The 19,250-nt window shown below is 45.7% G+C and overlaps 3 protein-coding genes across 3 annotated transcripts in view; 1 reads left to right on the top strand and 2 right to left on the bottom strand.

The window, feature by feature from the left end:
- Mrpl16 (mitochondrial ribosomal protein L16) overlaps window positions 1–222 on the bottom strand; it is a 4,668-nt gene extending 4,446 nt beyond the window's left edge. The window contains exon 1 of the mRNA XM_010633127.2: window positions 8–222. Within this exon, the coding sequence (XP_010631429.1) occupies window positions 8–222 (215 nt within the window). The remainder of the gene's footprint in view (window positions 1–7) is intronic.
- The window catches only part of Stx3 (syntaxin 3), a 45,913-nt gene extending 34,360 nt beyond the window's left edge, over window positions 1–11,553 (top strand). Inside the window, exon 9 of the mRNA XM_010633091.3 lies at window positions 10,559–11,553. Coding sequence (XP_010631393.1) covers window positions 10,559–10,624 — 66 coding nt within the window. The 3' untranslated portion in view covers window positions 10,625–11,553. The remainder of the gene's footprint in view (window positions 1–10,558) is intronic.
- Cblif (cobalamin binding intrinsic factor) lies at window positions 6,656–17,361 on the bottom strand. Its single transcript, XM_010633094.3, has 9 exons — window positions 17,235–17,361; window positions 16,439–16,615; window positions 15,194–15,307; window positions 14,545–14,685; window positions 12,868–13,049; window positions 12,008–12,185; window positions 10,700–10,901; window positions 8,848–8,966; window positions 6,656–6,717 (listed from the first exon to the last, which is right to left on the bottom strand). The coding sequence occupies exons 1-9, from the start codon at window positions 17,311–17,313 to the stop codon at window positions 6,656–6,658; spliced, it is 1,254 nt and encodes a 417-aa protein (XP_010631396.1). The 5' UTR covers window positions 17,314–17,361.
- Between the last annotated feature and the right edge of the window lie 1,889 nt (window positions 17,362–19,250).

Raw genomic sequence — 19,250 nt, 5'->3', positions numbered from 1 at the left:
CACATGCTCGCGAGCCCAGCGAGTCCAGCGAGGAGCGAAGCTGAGAGGCCGGGCTGGAAACGAACGCGGACGCCTCAGCGCCCGGACGGAAGCTGTGCTCCCGCGGGTCCGTCCCTCAGAGAGTCCCCGCGGAAGCGGAAGCAACTCGAGCAGTGGACCTTGGTTCCGGCGCGGGAGTGGGCGCGTCGTGCCCGGGTCTGCAGTCCGGTGTACAGTCCGCATCCTTTCGTTTTGTCTTCGGATCACACATTGTGAAGGCGTGGGATTTTCTCGGCAATGCAAGTCCCTCGTGATGTCCCTTCCCTCGGGGGAAAACGCCGCGGACTTGTGATTTGTGCAGCCAAGGCGGCGGAGAGACCTCCCCACCTGTCCGGGCTCCCGCGGCCCCCGAGTGTCCCGACTCGGCCCCGGGAAGGACTAGCGAGGGCGAAGGGCAGCAGGGCAGGACGGCCCCGCTGGGGGAAAGGTGGACGAGAGAGAGGGTGGACGGCGACGCTATGCCCGGGGGTCACCGCCGGCCCCTCTCGCCGGGACGAGCGTCTTCCCTTCCCGGGGCCTCGTCTCCGTTTCATCTGCGGCCCCGGCTCTGAGCCTAACCCGGGCCTCTGGCCGCTTGGTTCCTCCCTGTCCCTCGGTCCCGGGTCAGTGGAGCGGAGGGCGGCGAGGTACGGGGGCGCGTGTGCACGTGCGTATCGGCCAGCGTCGCGCCGATGGCCGTGGGCACACGAGCGTGCCCTCCATGGTGAGTAAGAGTCGGCCTGTGGCTCTCCCTCGGCCCCTCGCCCTGGTCAGGTGGGTGAGGGAGCCGGCACTCCTGGTAGTGCGGGTGCCGGGGCCTCTCCCGCGCCAGCCAGCTTTCCGTCCTGTCTTCCTGCTACCCCAGCTGCAGTCTACCCGTGAGGGCAGAAACTGCTTTTAATGAGTTTCTTTATTGATCTTGATAAAGTTCCACGAGGCCTTTACCCTGTCTTTCCCTACCTGCAGGGCCCCTGCCCTACACAGTGAAATAATGTGCAATTATCATTTGAGGGGAACAGTGGATTAGTCATTTCACGGGCCTGGAGCTTTAGAGTGAAAAAGGATCTTTATCCAAGCCTCTAGGATACAAATGGGATTAGCAAATGGGAACTGATGTCTGCTGTGCTTAAATCTTACTAAATCTGTTCTGTGGCCTTTCTGCAATGGCAATGGCAAAGACATCTGAAAAGCTGGAAAGTCCTGGAAGAATTCTGCTCGCAGTTTCATTCATTTGGTCCCTTAGCTGGCTTCCAGAGTTAGTGGAACTTGTCCCATCACCCTAATGGCCTTGTTTTTAACTTGGTGACTTCTGGGAGTATTAGGCAGAAAGTTAGTCACCAGCGGGCTGGAGACTGGTGACTGGGGGTTAATTGAAAAGCCTCCTTTCATTTTTTGAATCATTAGCTATAAATAACAGCCACACAAGCTTGTGATTTCAAACATTAGTGTAAAAGGATGGAACATCTACTAAACGGGTTAATAAGACCCAGTGCCTGTAGAAAGTCCAGACGATGGGCAGGAGGTTGGAAAACCTCAAGGGCTCAAACCAGGCTGGAGATACCCACCTACAGAGTAAACAGGGACCTACAAACAGCCCATTTTATTTGTACAAGAACTATGACCTCAGAGGAAAGAAAGGATGTTCCTTGAAAGACCCAGTCAATCATACAAATGCAACCTGAGACTTCATTCAGTGCAAGGGTCGTTTTAGCACTCTTCCATCTTCGTGCTTGAAGGCCTCCTCACTCCAAAAATCCATCCTTTCCCAATCTGTACTGTATAATAATCTCTACCAGTGATAGTGAACCTTTTAGAGACAGAGTGCCAAACTGCAACCCAAAACCCACTTATTTATCCCAAAGTGCCAACTGCGATTAAACCTGGACATAGAGGTTTTACTTTGGGAAAAACAACTCATACATTAACATTTTATCTTAAAAGAAAAATATGGTATCACCTGTGCCACCACTTCCCAGAACATTAGCCTACATGCCTTGTCTGAGATCTTTTGTGGAAGACGAAGAATTGAGGTGTGTTGCTGGTTCCTTGCTGTGTTACCTAGCTCCCAGGTAACATGAAGATCCTGTCTTCAAATAAGGTCGCATGCTGAGGGACCCAGGTTAGAACTCCAGTGTACAGAGGGAACACAGTTCATACCACAGCAGGTGAGGCCCCAGGGAGGTCGGAAGTGAGGAGAGACTGGGGCAGGCAAAGTCTTTCTTGACTGATAAAAACACAAGATGAGGAAATAGATATACATCTTCTCCATTTTGTTTTCATCACTCTACCTAGGGCAAGACTAAGCTGAAGGCGAGGAACAGCTTTGTCTTCGGATAGAGTTCAAAGTTGTAAATAGGCACTGAGGTGTAAGAAGTCTAGAAGTGACAGCACAATTTTAAAGTTTATTTTTAAATTGAAGCATCATGCGGAAATGCGAAACATGAAATATAAAAATCCTCACAACCAAACCAGCCTCAGAGTTGATTGGATGAAAGTGGACTAAAGTTTACTTATGGCATTCTGAGTCCCGTTTAGGTGAATCACACACTGATTGTAAGTTAGCTTTCATACAGTTTAATGATGACTAATGAAATATTTTAGTCTGGCATGGTGGTGCACACCCGTAATGCTGGCACTCGGAAGGCTGAGGCAGGATGATTGCTGTGAGGTTGAGGCCAGCCTGGACTACACTGAGTTCAAGGACAGCTTGGACTATATAGTGGATCCTTGTCTCCAATAACAGCAACAAAAATTTTTTAAATAACACCTTTGACTTCGTAAGTTTTTATCTGTTTCTGCATTTGCTATCTGGTTGCATGTATGCTTTGTCTACTTTTATTATTTTTTAATTTTAATTTAATTTTATTTTTTCATACCAGGGATTGAACTTGGGTCCTTGTGCTTGTGAGGCAGGCAGGAACCACTGAGCTAAATCCGCAGCCTGTGCTTTGTCTACTTTTAAACTGCACTGTTGGTGTTTTCTTATAAATTCAAAACTACTTGTGTATTGTTTATTAATTCCTGTGTGGTTTTACATGTTCCACTGTTTTTCAGTGTCTGCTACTTTGTTTTTTGAAGGATGATGATTTATCATTTTTCCATAGTAACATCTGCCAAGTAATTTTCTTAAGTTTTTTTTCCTGAGAAACTTTGCAAGTGTTACAGGTTTTATTCTGCTGACACATAATAATTGTAGATATTTATGGAGTTACAGATGTTTTGATGCATATATATATATATAGATAGATAGATAGATAGATAGATAGAGAGAGAGAGAGAGAGAGAGAGCATAATGATATTGATTTGAATAATATGCCTATTAGGGCTTGAGGTAGACATCTAACATAATTATTCAAGTTGAAAATTCTCATTTAAAGTGTGACTTTATACTGTGCTAAATCTCACATAATTTTTTGGGTGCCTTTTGATATTTTATTCCATTTCCGTGCCTGACATTGGTGCTGCACTGCTTAAATTGTCATCATTTTACTACACATCTTTTGGGGGTACTGGGAATCAAACTCAGGGCCTTGCACTTGCAAGGCAGATGCTGTGCTGCTGGGCTACTTCCCCGGACCTACTACTCATTTTTTTTAATGTGTTTGGACACGTTTTTCATTTTTGTATTCTACTTTCAAAAAGCGTATTTGGCATGTTGGTTCTTTAAAACGTAGGATCATTTTGTTAATTTTTATTCTCTCTACTTTAATTTTCTTGGGAAGAATTCTTGTATCTTCTACAAGAGGTTTTAATCTCAGAGCCATTTGCATTTGAGTGAGATTAAGGTTTAGTCCTTGTTTTGAATTCCGGGTTCTCAGCTGGAAGGGACTGAATGACTCTGTTGTGTTCCATTCCTGAACTGTGCTTTCCTCATTCACACCCTTCATGTAGGTCATTCGTGCATTTAGTTCTAGGCCAGTAAAATTGCGCACAGGTGAAGACATTTGCTGCCAGTCTTCCCTCTGCTTTTTCACTACTCCTAAAGTTTAGGCTTTATCATCCCTGGCCAGTAGAGGTCAGAAAAGTGCTTTTTATTGTTCTGACACTGGAACCAAATTCGTGCTTGGGCGTCACGCAGGAAGGGGCCCACGCTTGGTTAGACAGGGTTCTGTCACACTTTAATTCATTCTTCTTTATTAAATCCAGCATGTTTGGGCAAGTATCTTATTACCAGAAATCTTTAAGAATACCGCTCTTAAAACTTTTCCAAACTAAGAATTTTAGCGAGGATTGTAGGCCAAACTCCTTTCACAGATGAAACCGACAACCTTTTAGTTAATTAGAGACACCCAAGTCATTCAGCATGTTTACTAGCATGTACAGAATGACTGTGTGAAATCTTTTTGGAGCCCAGATTTTCTCCTCACATTATATTTGTAAATTATTTTTTCCAACTGGAACGGAAATCGTTAATTTAATATGTATTTTTGTTATAGGCACTGTGCTAATCACTGTGGGGTTTACCCCCCATGCTCGTGGGAGGGTATAAAAGTGTGAGTAGTGACAGTAAAATAGTGGGGCGAACCTAGAGGAAATGTTAGGTTTCTCTGTATATGTGGTTCTGGTCTTGATTTTTGTTTAGTATTTTGAGTAATTTTATGCTATCATTTTGAAAAAAATCAGATATGCTAATGAAATCCCTTTGACTGTGTCTTCTCAGGTATTTTACTGGTGCTGAATGACCCAAAGATAAGAATCAGGGACAGGGGAAACAAGAGGATCATAGCTTTAAAAAAATTCTTAACCTGCATAACTGTCTCTCGTGTTTCAGCAGAGTAGATATCCTTTCCTGAGTTAATGATAAACACAAACCAACTAGAAAATGTACTGGGAACATATGACAAATTAGAAATGTCTTAGAAGAATAGGTATCTTGTAGATTGATGTGATTTCCTGTTCTAAGACACTAGCAGGTACATGTACTTTACGGATTTCCCCACTCCTCCCTCACCACAGCCTCCTTTATTTTTACAGTGTGTGTGCACATAAATACATTTTAAGGCAAATGCCTGGAGGCAGGTTGGCACTTGGAGCACATCCATTGTCCACTTCAGTGCACACCAAGCCTGTGCCCTGATAACCGCACAGCCAGTGTGACACTTGGACAGCGACCTGTCCTCTGTGATTGTTCTCTTTGTATAAATGTAAGAATTGGGATTTTCCTGATTCCGAGTTGAGTCTGGCTGTTCCTAGGTATTGTTTCTGGAATCTCTAGGGACTCCAAAATCTCAGGATGATCAAGTCCCTGTGAAAGCTGTCAGAGCATTTGGAGAGAACCTATGCACACTCTTCCGTACACTTCAGTTCACTCTAGATTACCTATAATACCTAATAAAATATAAATACCATGTGAGTAGTTGTTATACTGTATTGTTTAGAGAATGACAAGAAATAAATCTACGTATTCATTACGGATTTAGTTTTTTAAAAATACTTTTGATATGTAATTGGTTGAATCTGCAGACGTAAGACTTGTGAACATGGAGGGTCAATTCTTTCTGTTAGGCTTTTGGGTACACATTTTCATATCTCTCTCTAGGAAATTTGTACCAATGTTGACTCCTATCATGGATTATAGTTATGATTGCCTTTGAAAGCTTAAATATTTTTGAAAGATCTGTATCTAATACTTAAAATACACTATTTAAACTACATATTACATAAAATATAATTATATTCATATATAAGTATATTGAAATTATATAATAATATACTTTAAGCTGCTTTCTGCCTGCTATGGACTGTTTCTCCTCTGTGATGCTCTCTTCCATGCTACTGTGCCTTGGAATCAGCCAATTAGGGACTGAAACTTCTGCACACTGTGAGCTGAATTAAATCCTTTCTCCTTAAAAAAAAAAAACAAAAAAAAACAAAACTTAAAAATTGATGTTACCCAGAAAAAATATTAGAAAGGGAAAGGGAGTTAGGACATCATTTATTAACTTCTGAGCCATTGGAGAGTTTTCATATAAAATAATTTTGGTTATTTGATGTATATTTTTATGTATGGATGTATGTTTCCATTAATTTGATTTAGAAAGAGGTATTTGGCATAAGAAACACAAATAGGAGATTTAAAAAATATATTGCCAGGTGTGGTGGCTCATGCCTGTAATCCTAGCACTCAGGACGCTGAAGCAGGAGGATCATGGTGAGTTTAAGGTCAGCCTGGGCTAACTAGTGAGACCCTGTCTCAAAAACAAATAGACAAAAATACAAATTTTTTTGGAGCAATAAGGAGTGGATAGTTAAATCCGTAAAGATCAGAATGATCTCCAAAAATATTGCTGGGGCACCCCCTCCCCATCTCCCTAGAGCAATGGTGACGAACCCCTGGCACACATTCTTCAGCAGGCTGTCTGTATCACTGAAAGCTCTAAAAGGTTCGCCATCGAAGCCCTAGGGTTAAATGACGACTGGCAGTCACTGCATTCCGATGCTGATTTTATTTTCAGTAGTCACAGATGCTGGGACCTCAGGGAGCTTCGCATCACTGATTTCATATAAGCTCTCTGTGTTCTAACCAGGAGCAGGGGAGCACTATAGACATCCACTCTTTTGCAGAGATTTGAAATAAAGTGAAAACTCTTCTCCCATCCTCAGAAGGTGTCCAGCACAAGCAGCACCCACGTCCTTCTCAGTACTGGGTAAAGTTGGCTGTGATGTGTTCATGGTTGAAGGGTACGTACTCAGCGACCCCTAGAGAGAAGCAGAGCATAACCTGAGGTGACCATGGCGAATGGCACCATCTCTACCCATAGGGTCAGCCCGTTAAATGCGGGAGGGGTAAAACAGCCCTGGAGAGAGAGAAGCAGTGTGATTAGTTGGGAAGAAACATGGAATTGACATTCACAGCGTTCTTATTTCCGTCTCTAGGTTGCCAGTTAGAGGAGCATGTGTAGGTGAGCCCCTTCAGATGTGCCAGCCTCTTTCCCCTCACATAGTGTCTTAGTTACTTTTCTCCTTGCTGAGACAAAAATACCTGACGCCCAAAGTTAAAGGAGAAAAGGTCTGTTTGGCTCACGGTTTGTAGAGGTTTAGTCCATGATTGATGGGCTCCAAGGTAGGGTGACGTGGAGTGGGGCACTGCAGGGGAGAAACAGTTCATGGCAGGCAGAAGACAGCAAAAGCAGGGGAACGAACAGCGACAAGTGACAAGTCACTTCCTGTCCCTTATATCTTAACCAGGCTACCTGCCCTTAGGGTGGGTAGTGCTCACACCTAGCATTGCACCAGGAATCAATCCCAGCGTCCCATCCTTGATTACAGCAGAACTATGCCAAAGCATCAGTGGATTAACTTAGTAATCACACCTTAGAGTCAGCCACCTCTGCAAAGCCCCGCCTATGACTGCATGAGGCTTTGGGGGGACATCTAGACACAGCCATAAAACATAGGAGTTTTGTCAATAATATATTTTCTGAAGACTTATCTTCAAGATTAGAGGTAATAATTGCTGGTGGCTAGTATGGTACCGAACACATAGAAGTTGTGAGATAAATTATTATTAAAATGGCTTATTTAGGCCAAAATAAGAGCATTCAAAGTTGTATCTCACATTCATTTTTGATTTTGTGAGAAACAAGGAAGGGCGGTGGGTTGACAACTCTTATCTCTCAGGATGGGAAAGATTAGTGATGACATCATTTTTTTTTTGTACTGGGGATCGAACTCAGGTCCTTGTGCTTTCAAAGCAGGCGCTGGAACCACTGAGCTAAATCCCTGGCATCATCTATTATTTTTTATGTAGTTCAGGCAACAGAAAGAATGATAGTTTCAGGCCCAAATATTTTTTGCATCTCAGAGATCTCTCCTTACCTGCCTTTCTCCTAGAGAAGAGAAGTAATTGGCAGACATGAAAATAAGCCTAAATTCCCAGGGCAATCTCTTGAGAAAGGTAGTAGAAAAATTAAAACTAATAAAAAATAAGCATTTTAACATATCCCATGCAAAAGCCACTAAATTAATAATTTTAAAAGCATTATTTCTAATCTTCATAATAATGCAGGGAATGGTTATTGCTATCTCCATTTTATAGCTGTAGAGACTGAGGCCCAGGGATGATAGATTACTTGAATAATGTAATTTGTAAATAAAAAGAGGAACTTCAAGCCTTGCGTGACTCCAAGATCTCTCTTATACACTTTGCTGAAATCCTACAAGTTTGAAGTCACCAGGTTTTGTTAAACTGTGTGATAGATGCTAAGAAAAACAGCTCTGCATTGTAAGGTTGGGTGACGAAGGCTGGTGTGAAGCCACGGCCTCAGCTCTGCTGTGACTTGATTGCCTTTGATTTTCTCCACATGGTGACATTGACATCGGCCGGACTAGTTCACATCACCATCAGACAGAGCCCTACAACAGTGCTCTTTAAGCTGGAGGCTATTTACTATTTGCAGAAACGTTAAGATTTGGCTGGGGCCTGAGTTTTATTCTACTTCCTCTATGCAAACATGCGGGCACAGATACCCCTTTAATTAGTGATTTAAAAATAACACGAGAAAAGAAGGTAAAGAGTGAATGTTGTGATGTTATGGTAGAAAGTACGTGCACCCTGGAGTTTGAAAACCTGAATTTATTTGTCTTTTCTATCATATGCTAGATTCACCCTATACAGAAGTCCTAAAGACAGTTTTCTTCTCTGTCAAAAGAATCACTAATACCGAGTTGATCTCTCTACCTGAAAATGGTGCACACACACATAACTCATATATATATATATATATATATATATATGTAACTAGATATACAATCTGACTGTTATTTACTGATTAAATGAATCAATAAATTCTCCAGACTCTGGAAAAAAGATCTTTCTTCTTTTTTTACCTTCACTCAAAGATGTCCCGCCACTCAGAAACTGCCAGTAGGTCTTGTGGTTAGCATTTTCAGCAATATTGTTGATAGAAGAAACCATAAGTCCCCAAGACGTCATTCTTGTTTCAAATCTAAGCACAAAATCATATATGATCAACACTTCACTTTAGGTCAGGCCACAGAGGATAAAACGAAGGGACAGAGTGACTCTAAATGCTTTAAAGATCAGGAAAAAGCTTGTCAAAGGTGAAAAATGCAAAAGACTAATAGATATGAAATTACTTTACTTGGTATTAAATGACATTAAAATGAATAATTTAAAAAAAACATTAAAAGTGTAAATGCCTAAGAATGGGTGAAAAATAGTTGAGTGATAGAATGAGAATCTGAAATCAAAAAATTTTGAAGTTGCAAAAATAATACATTTTTGATAATTTTCAATAAAATGGGAAAGCACTATGCAGTATGTTACATGAAAATATGGGATGCCTATTTTACAGAAATATCTGTTCCATGCAGATGATGAATCACAACTATTTGTATTATGCATAGAAAAACATAAAACTTAAAAATTAACAGTTCTTTTATTGTGAATGAACTGTAGATGATTTGTTTTGTTCTTAATAATTTTTCTCTAAAGTTTTACTATGCGTATTTCCTATATTTACAATCTAGAAAAGGAAATTCAGGTAACACTAAAGTGAGGCCAAAGAAGTAAGTATATTTGGAGGATATGAAAATTAAATCACTTCCTTTCCACAAGTTGCCCCTTTTCCCGACTCCTCCTAAACTGAGAATTTCTCATGTTTCTCTGTTGCTTTTTCTGTCTGCAAACTATAAACATTCCCCCAAGTTTAATGTCCTCCTCTGTGCTTTATTTCTGTGTTTTCCTTCTCCCTGATAGGGAGTCCGCTTTGAGGACTAGCTTGCATTTCCCCCCATTTTGTAGGTTGTCTCTTCACCCTATTCACTGTTTCCTTTGCTGTGTAGAAGCTTCACAGACATATAAATGGACAAAGAAAAGGTGGTATTTATACACTATTCTGCTATAAAGAAGGACAAAATGGAGTCATTTGTAGGAAAATGGATGCACCTGGAAAACATAATGTTAAGTGAAATAAATCAGACTTGCAAGTTTAAGAACCATATAATCTCTCTCATGTGAGAAATTCAAAGACCAAATAAAGAGCTAAATAAATGACAGATAAAAGGAAGCAAGGAGCTAGATCTACTGCAGATGAAAAGAGGGTCAAGAGATGGGTAAGGAGGGACGGACACGAGGGGAGGGGACGCTAAGATGTGCCAAGCGCACGCGCCAAATGCCCACAGTGAAAGAAGTCACTCTGTATCCCACACACTAATGGATAAATTAAAAGAAAACTTGCAGTGCAACAAGAAGGTGAATCTCCGACCCTGGGGTTTCAGGCTTCTTACAGTATCACCAACTTTCTCTTCATCCTGTGTTCTCGTCTAGCGACGCTGGCTCCTCCCCGACCCCACTTTGCCTGCTCACTGCCACCCCGTGCTACTTGATAGCCATCCCTTCTTCCTGCCGTGAACCTGGCCCACATCTTCCTCAACAGCACAGAAGCCCTGTTGTCCAAAGCCCGGGACCCTCCTTCCACTCTCCCAACCCAGTCTCTTTCCTTTGTATTTCAATTATTGCAACTCTGTATTGAGTTGTGTGATTTAATTTTTCATGAAAGTCTTTTCTATTTACTAGACTGCAAGCTCTTCAAGAGGCTGTCGGATAAAAACCTGGTCACTTGCTGGAAGGAAAAAATCGTAAGGAAATGAAGGGAGGAGAGGGCGTGGGATTTGGTTAGGCCTGGGAAGCGTGGTGAACACCACGTGTGACACTCACGCGAATGTGGGGCTTTGGCGCTGGGCCTCCTCTAGGACCACAAGGAGCACCGAGCCCCCTTTCACACTGACCTCCGTGGTCACGTTGAAGAGCAGCTCCACCCCTCTCAGCTGGTTGTTTATGGTGTATATCACTGTGATGTTGGATGCTGAGGTGGGGTCCGGGGTGGGGTGGGAGGGGAGAGCTGGAGGCACTTCCTGGTCTGTGAAAAACAGAGACGGAGTCTTTCCGACATGACCGGGGGCTTCTGTGATAGATGCAAAACCTCTGTGAGTGAGGACTGACCCCAGAAAGGAGGTTGTGCAGGCAGTACATTTCCGAGCGGTTACCACGGTACTTGGACAGCCGAGCGGAACCCTGGCAAAGCTGCCAGCCCTCTGGGTAATGTAGGGAAATCACTGGGAAGCAGGCTACGGAGGTGGGTGGATCTGGTAGTGTTCGATATGACTGAGATCAGTTTGCTGGATTTTGGTCTCTGTAGACCTTGCATTGTGATAGACAAGAAATTTATAATTCTTTTCCTTGTCTTAAGCAGTCCATGCAGTGTCAGTGAGCAACGTAGTAGTAGGTGATTAGAAAGAATTTAGAGAAACAGTTAGCTCTGGAGTGGTTCAATCTTTGTGAAGATTTCCTAATTTCTAAATGTCTATTTCTGCAATCTTTGAGTTTTAAGTGTTTTGCTATTACATTTATAATTGTAGAAAATAAAGATATTTTGAAATAAAAAGTAGGATGCTATATTTCTACCCCATCCCTTTGCAGCTCTAGGAAGACCAAGCTTTCATAATTAGATCTTTAAGGCTTGGCTGAAATGCCATCTCTATTCTGCTAAGGCTCCCAAATAAAATCAAGAATTGGCCCTTACTTGCTTTGACGTTTTTGTTCTGTGTGTGGATTTAATTTATGTTTAATATCCACTTAATCATTCCAAACACTGTAGCACTTTGTATGTGGATCTATCTCCTACTTTGCTAAGAGCAGACGCCATGTGGTGTGCGTACTGTTTGGTGGCATATCTGTCAAGAGAATGAAAGAAGCTGTTTTGTTGTTGGGAACATGGGCATCCCTGCCCTAGTACCCCACAGCAGCCCTTGCCCACAGCAGGTGCTCAGGACATGAACGCTGAATGCAGTGGACGGGAGGCTGAGTCCTGAGGGCTGGGTGATTGGCTGTGTGTGCATGCACTTTGGGGATCGGAAGTCCGGTAACACGGCAGGCTTGCATGTCCCTCAGCCTGAGCCACCCTTCCTCCTTGGCGTATCTGCTGCTTCTGGACAGAAGAAGTTACACTGTTGAAAGAGTTCTTACCACCAGCACAGGTCACTTGGGGCAGGTCCAGGTAGGTCTTGCCTTTCAGGGAAGGGAGGATTTGAGCAATGGACATGGGGTTCTGGAATTTTCTCTGCTTAATCTCCTCAATCACGACACGTATCGTCTGCTCACAGTCCCACTCCTTGGCGGGCTGCACAGGCGTCACAGAGAGAGCCTGGGAGCGGGAGGAGAGAGATGGGGAAACCAGGCTCAGCTAGGAGTCGGCCCACACCTATCTGTCGGGGACAGACTTCGTCAGTGATCTCCGTCCTCACTCATGACCCACGCTGAAGTGACCTGCTTTTCTAGATCACGATGAAGGGTTGAAAAAGGACATTTGGTCTGGCAAGCCTGAATAAAAAAAATTCAGCGTTTTTAAGGATTGCTTCAGTATCATTATTTATACGTAAAACAGTCAAAGGTCTCTATTGATTACTACTGGTTTGTTTATTATTTATAATTTTTTTTTTGGTTTTTGAGACAGGGTCTCACTATGTAGTTGAGAATGACGTGGAACTCACTATGTAGCCCAGGCTGGTCTCGAACTCACAGCAATCCTCCTGCCTCAGCCTCCTGAGTGCTGGGATTACAGGCGTGTGCCACCACACCCGGCTTATTATTAATAACAAACCAAAGCTTTCTTGGAGATTTTTTTTCCAAGGAAGGAAAATTCATTCACATAAGATTGTTTTCACACTTCACCCGTGAGCCAGGGAAGAAGGAACCAGTGGAGACATGGAGGCCCCAGGCACCCCAAGGATCTGCACCCTGTCGCACTAGCTGGGGTCTCCCAGAGATGTTAGACCCTTGGTCTGCTGATCCCAGAGTCCAGGCTTGCGCAGCCAGGGTGGGTTTACCTGCATGGCGAGGCCAGTGCTATAAATGTCTCCGATGATGCCATTGTCTCTGATCCTCCTGCTGATATTCTCCACAGTGCTCTTCAGTACCTGACTGAACAGGGATCTGTAACTGTCCCCGGAGCCTATGGGCATCTTGTTGTACATGCACGTGAGAGCCAAGGTCGCCACTGCTCCGGTGCCTGTGAATCATGGGGGACAGGGCAGGGCCATCACCACCATCACCGGCTGCATAACTGAGCAGCCCACATTTGTCACATGCCCCTTGCTTCTAGTCCAGAGATCCATTTCGCCCTCAGGACACACTGTGAAATAGCTTCTGAATAGTTTAAGAGATGAGGAAATGGAGCCTTAGAGGAGTTAAGTAGCTGCTCAAGGCTACATGGCCAAAAAGTGGCAGGGGCAGAATTTGAATCCAGATCTGTGCAGCTCAGCAACTCGTGCTTTTAATGAATGAAGAATGGCAGTGTGCTCAACCCCACATCTCTTGTCCCAGCGTTTATCTCTCCTCATGGGAGAGTTCTTGCAGGCCTGAGTGCCCCCCCCCCGAAGCCTTGCTGGTCTTTCCAGCCCGGCACGTACAGCCTCTGTCCTGAACTCCGATGGCATTGTTTTTATATCTACTTGGCCACCTCAGCACTCTGTGCTGTGCTCTGTGAGCGCTTGGATGGTGGGGTTGTAGCACCCCATGGCACCCAGCAAAGACACGTTTTCTTCACTTGTACACAACAGACATTTTGGATGAGCAAGCCTGGAGGCAAGGCCAGAATAAATGAGAATTTTGCCAGACAGCATCTCCTATTCCATCGACCCCCCCACCCACTGACCCTAAGCTGAAAGTCGCATAATTCATTAAGAACAGTAATGGTACTGACACCCAAACTCAAAGAGTCCAAACTTCTTGAACTGGCCAAGATGCCCCAGCAGCGTGCGCAGTTCCGGAAGGGAAGGAGCCTCTTCGTGACCAGAGGAAGGGGCTGGAGTACCTTTCCCCGCTCGTCGGAGGGGCTTCTGAGGAGGTGTGCGCAAGGGCTGAAAGCGCGAGAGGACGCTGCCACTCAGAGAGCAGGAGAGGAGGAGCAGGGGTCCCAGGAGCGGGCCCTGGCGGCGACCCTTGGGGGAAGCTGTTCTCCAGGGAAAGGCGGGTGGGAAGCATGTGGCGTTGCAGAGGGAAAAGCTTCCATTCCACGAGGTCATAGGCTTGCAGAGCCAAGGAAGCGGAGGTCCCCGTGCTTCGGGAAGGGTTCAGTGTTCCAATGGCAGCAGATTAATAGAAACAAGAGAGGACGTTTGGACAAAGAAGGAGAAGCATCAAGGGGAGTAGAGGGTGAAGCGGGGCAGCAATTAGAGAGATGGTGCAGGGCAGGGGTGGAAGCAAGAGTCAACTGACTTGATGAATTCGCTATTTAATTTGGAAGAAACCTTCTGACTCGAGTGGTGAGCTTCTCGTCCCGGGGGAGGTTTTGTAGCTTGCAGACCTTTCAAGTGCTGCCCTTGCTTGTGCATGTTCTGGTCTCCTGCCTCTCACATATTCCTTAAGCCACACGTCCAACAAACATTTGTGGAGTTTGCCCCATCCAGACTCATTCCAGGCTCTCAGGTCCCCCACGGAAAGGGACTGTGTTCCCCACCAGCTCCGGCAGGTGGCCCAGGGCCTGGTGGTGGCGATTCACTTACCCACGTGGAAAGGAGAGGTGTTGGCCAGCAGGGCCTTGGCAAAGATGGCAGCTATGGGCAAGGTGGCCTCGGAGTTCTTCTGGCATAGAGCCAAGACCACCAGACTGGGTGAATAGAAGGCTATGGTTTCCTCGCTGGGGGCTGGAGTGGGGGTGGTGTAGAGAATCTGCGTTAGAACAATGTTCATGGAAAATATTCCTGGTACATTTGGGGCTGGGGATTTAGCTCAGTGGCTCCACCTCCTGCCTCGCAAGCCCAAGGTCCTGAGTTAGATTCCCGATAGCGCGTGCGCACACACACACACACACACACACACACACACACACACACTTCCTAGAAAAATGTTCATCATGACAGGGACATTTGTGAAATGGGCAAAACCAAAGCTTTGCAACTTCCTGACTCGGAAGAAAGGCACAGTGGCGGAGAGGGGTTGCTTCTCTGGGACCCTGGGAAGAGGAGTGTCACCTGGCACTTGGATGGAATGGAGGGGCAGGGTGATGAACCCTCACTCTTGAGACGGGCAGCGGAGGGAGCACTGCGTCTCCTCTCTAACTTTCCACTTCCCACCTCCACCCTTCTTCTGGGTTTCGAGTTTTCGGCGAGGGCCCTGTGCCTCGTGAGCCTCTCCGTCCCCAGGAGGTCTCACCCGGAGGCGTCCAGCTCTCCATCTCTCTTCGCAGCGCCGACACCCTGCTCTCGGTGTCTCTGCAGGAGGAGCTGAGGGCCATGATGGTGAGGGCAAGTTGTCCCACGGTCAGGTCTGCGGAGGCACAAACGGGACGGACAGCGAGGGAGGGAAGGTGCTCAGGGACGGAGCTTCCTGCTCTCATCTCAGAATTGCTTTGATTTTTAAATAGTGCATTCACATACGTTTATTTGTTTATTTTTTTCATTAAGCTCATTTCATGAAGCTTTACATGATGTATCTCTCTTTTTTTAAAAGAAATTTGGTACCAGGGATTGAACTCAGGACCTTGCACACTTGGCAAGCAGGTGGTGGAACCACTGAGCTAAATCCCCGGCCCTACATGATGTATCTTGGTTCTTATTTTTTCCCCATAATTCTGCCCTCCTTTCACTCCCTCCACCCCTCCCTATTTCACGTAAGTTTTTGATCTGTCTTTCAAAAAAAAAAAAAAAAAAAAAAAAAACGTATTAAGAAAATAAAATTAAAATAGGCCTGTAAGTTAATGTAGCCTCCAGGCTTAAAGAATTGAAAGACAATTCCAGTGTGCTCTTATCTTGCCCGAACTACCTTTCTATCATCTGGGATGCTTAAAAACAAAAGAAAGCCATCTCACCAGGGCTTGAAGAGGGCATGTGACAAATTGCAGAAAATTATAGCCAACATTTTGTGGTTGCTGATCTTCTCTGGGTTTAAAAAAAAAAAAAAAAAAAAAAAAGGAAATGTACTTCAAGGAATATGGAATCTAGGGTCTTTTCTGTGACGTGATGACCCCATCAGGAATCCCTAGTGTATCTGGTTAGAAAAGCAGCAAAGGATACCCATCAAATGGAAATCCATAGTTACAAGATAATTTCAACTGTGTTATCTAACTCTGAAGCACTTGGAATAGATTTTGCTGTCATCGACATTGCCGGGAGTAGAAGAGTCCGTAGCATTCCCGGAGGGAAAGGCGGGGAAGAGCGTCAGGAGGGGCTGCGTGCACGGGAAGGCTGCTGGCTCACGTCTATCTCTGCCCTTTCTTCTTCCCTGCCCTCCTCCCTGGACGCTCCGGCTTCACACATTTCTCTCTAGGTCTTTCCAGGTGTGCAGGGAAAGGTACCATCCCGGTAGCGCTGGTGTGGAGAGAGTGGCACAGAGCTGGGGCAGGGGAGCGGTAGGCGGGGGTGTAAATGCGGATAGCAGGCGCAGATGTGGGATTCTCACCAGCGGAGTCACTGGCCACCAGCTGCTTAGTCAGGAGCTCCCGGGCCTCCAGGTTGTAGGGTCCCACCAAGTTCATGGCGATCAGGATGCTGGGGTTGGGGAGGGCAGACACCGTCACCGAGTCCTCCATGAGCACTTGTATGGCATCAACCCAGGGCTGTTCTCCAGAGGGGACAGCTGAGAAGACAAAGCATTCACCAAATCCCTCACCTCCCGTCTTAGAAACAGGATTCCCAGGCCTTTTACTTGTCTCACTTAGCCTTGGTGTCCTAAGCGATTAAAGAGAAATGCAGAAAACATTGTGGTTTTTCTTTGTAAGCCAATTATCCCTCGCCTCTTCTCAAACACCCCATTCTACTAACTTGAAGCCATATGATTCACTGGCATAACATGTGGTTTCTAGAGCTCCCTTAGAGATGGGTTTCATTGCCTCTTCCCCACTCTGTCTTCAGTGAATAATACTGAAGGTCTGGGACTGATCTGTCCCCAGCAAGCACCAAAATCTCCTGCTCCTAGTGGTCCTGGTATCGAGAGCCACTGAGCGTTTGTCCCAGCAGCTGTCATTCCTGCATAAGAGTAGTCCAACCTTCATAAAACACCCATCGTTTTGACTCCCATGGAACGTGTTCTATTAAGTTGGGAAAGATGATGTCACACTGGCTCCTGCCTCGACTTACTTGCACAGGGACGCCCACGTGACAGTGATTTCAGCCCTTTCTCACCAGCAGACCTTGGTGCCTGAGGTCTCTGCCTTGGCCCAGGGCCTCTGTTGTTCCAGAACCAGCGCCATACTCACAGCAGGAGCTTCTGACCCGGGCAGAGGTCCCAGCGAGAGCCCACAGACAGCTCAGGAGGAGGAGGGCAAGCCAGGCCATGTCAGTCTCCCGTCCCGCGCCTGCCTCCCTGCTCGCAGACAGCAGTGCTTCCCTGTGAGCGTTTCTCTGCCCTCTCTTACGAGCGCTTGTCTTCACAAAGCAGTCTGCTCTTCACCAGCTTCTGAATACCTGTGCTGACCCCTCCTTCCCGACGCCGTGACTTTCCGCTTGGTTATCTATGTTTACCTAAGGACTTCTGATAATGTCTCAGAGGTGACTTCTAAACATCCAGTCCTGGGAGAGACTTAAGGCTGTGCATGCAACCAAGGCCATGATGACAACAGACCCTCTCACAGCCCCTGGGCCACTCCAACCACGTTCTCTCCTGCCCACTCTGTTCCAGCCAGATGACCCTCTTGGGTTCCTTGGAACCTTTATACACCTTTGCGTGTGAGAGTCCCCAGAACGCTCTACCAAAGTTTTTGGTGGCTGCTTGCTTTCTTAATTTCTCTGCCCGAGGGGAACAATTAGAAAGAGCTTCCAGCGCATGCCAATAAGGCAGCCTCTCCACCACCCCATTGCCCTCCGTGCCCTGTACCTGCTACACTGAGTTACACTGTGTGTGGCTGTTTATCATCTGTCTCCTTGCTCTCCAGAATGTCCTCTCCGAGGAGGAGGGGACTTGCTCGCTTCTCTGGCCTCAGCACTTGTGACTGCTTGCATGAATGCCTGAACAAACACAAAAGACCTTTTCCCTTCTCAGAGAACATAGGCAGCTTTGTGAGGTAGGGGTATATTGGGGTATCCTAATCTTGTCACCTATGTCACCCCCAGGAGTCCCCTTCTGTAGCGTGGGTGGCTGGTCTAACTATGAGGAGTGGTGTGCAGCAAGAGAGATGGGCCCAAGTCACGAAGCCTGCCCGCCCCCTGCTCATGATGAGCTCTCTGGCCCTTCCTGGCCCTTGCTCCGAGGAAGCTGCCAGGTGTGAGCTGTGTTATGAAGAAGCCCAGGAGGTGGGGACACCTGAGAGTGGCCTGAAGCCCGCATCTGGGGAGGAGAATCCTGATCACATCCATGTGAATGAACTGAAAAACAGACCTTCCTCCCCTGGAGATGAAGTCAGTGGACACAGGTAAGTCCTCCCTGGATTCCTAACTCACTGGAGCTGCAGGATAAGAAATGTTGTTCTAGGCTGTTAAGTTTTAGGGTAACTTGTGATACAGCGAGATATGATGTGTGATTGAGAAATACAGCAAATGTTTAAATTTAAAATCATTTATTATAGTAAAAGACATTTCGCTATCAATCCCCCTCAGCATCCCTCCGCAATTTGAACACACGATGCCATTGTTCTGGGCTCTTTCTGCAACAGCTCTGTAGTCCTCTTTTGTGAGTGTCTTACCTGCACTCTCACGGCTACGCTGAGGTCTTGAATTGATTCACAGTGTTGATCTGTCATGGTCATTTTTTCTTTGTGGAAGAGCCAGAAGTCACATGGTGCCAGATCCAGTGAATAAGGTGGAGGAGGACACAGGGCAGTGTTTTATGTGCTACCTGTACTTTCTGTTGGGTAGGACCGGGCAACAGCAGCCGCTATATTTTTATTATTGTTTTTATCACACCTGGTAAAGACACTCGTGAAAGGACTTCCAGAACTGCTCTAGTGTCAGGAATGATGGGGTAAGTGTGTCCAAAATGAGAGACGGGGAATCTAGAGGGAGGTTGATGGCAACGTGTCGTTTCCTGCAACACATTTAACTGTGATTGTATATTTTGGTCATCCCTGTATGTACCCAGTGCTTCATTGAAGACCAGAAAGACAGTTTGGGTCTCTTGGTGGGGAACCATGTCCACCGTGCAAAGGAGTAGTGGACAGGATAATGCCGTCTTCCCATCCCTGCCCTGGCCATCTGTGTACGTCCGGATCTGTGGAACCTGAAACTGTAGGTTACATAGGAGGTATGGCAAAAGGGAATTAAAGTGGCACCAGTATTCA

This window comes from Fukomys damarensis, unplaced genomic scaffold (genome assembly GCF_012274545.1).
Source record: "Fukomys damarensis isolate Sample0158 unplaced genomic scaffold, DMR_v1.0_HiC HiC_scaffold_27, whole genome shotgun sequence".
In the NCBI taxonomy this organism is placed as follows: Eukaryota; Metazoa; Chordata; class Mammalia; order Rodentia; family Bathyergidae; genus Fukomys; species Fukomys damarensis.
This window is presented reverse-complemented; position numbering and strand designations above follow the sequence as displayed.

What these genes read in the sequence shown, in the direction of transcription:
- Cblif (XM_010633094.3), bottom strand. Translation starts at nt 17,313, where the DNA reads ATGGCCTGGCTTGCCCTCCTCCTCCTGAGCTGTCTGTGGGCTCTCGCT. An exon ending in GGTGGCCAGTGACTCCGCTG is followed by an intron (nt 15,308 to 16,438) that starts GTGAGAATCCCA and finishes GTGCCTCCGCAG; the next exon opens with ACCTGACCGTGGGACAACTT. An exon ending in GCACTGGCCTCGCCATGCAG is followed by an intron (nt 12,186 to 12,867) that starts GTAAACCCACCC and finishes TCCCGCTCCCAG; the next exon opens with GCTCTCTCTGTGACGCCTGT.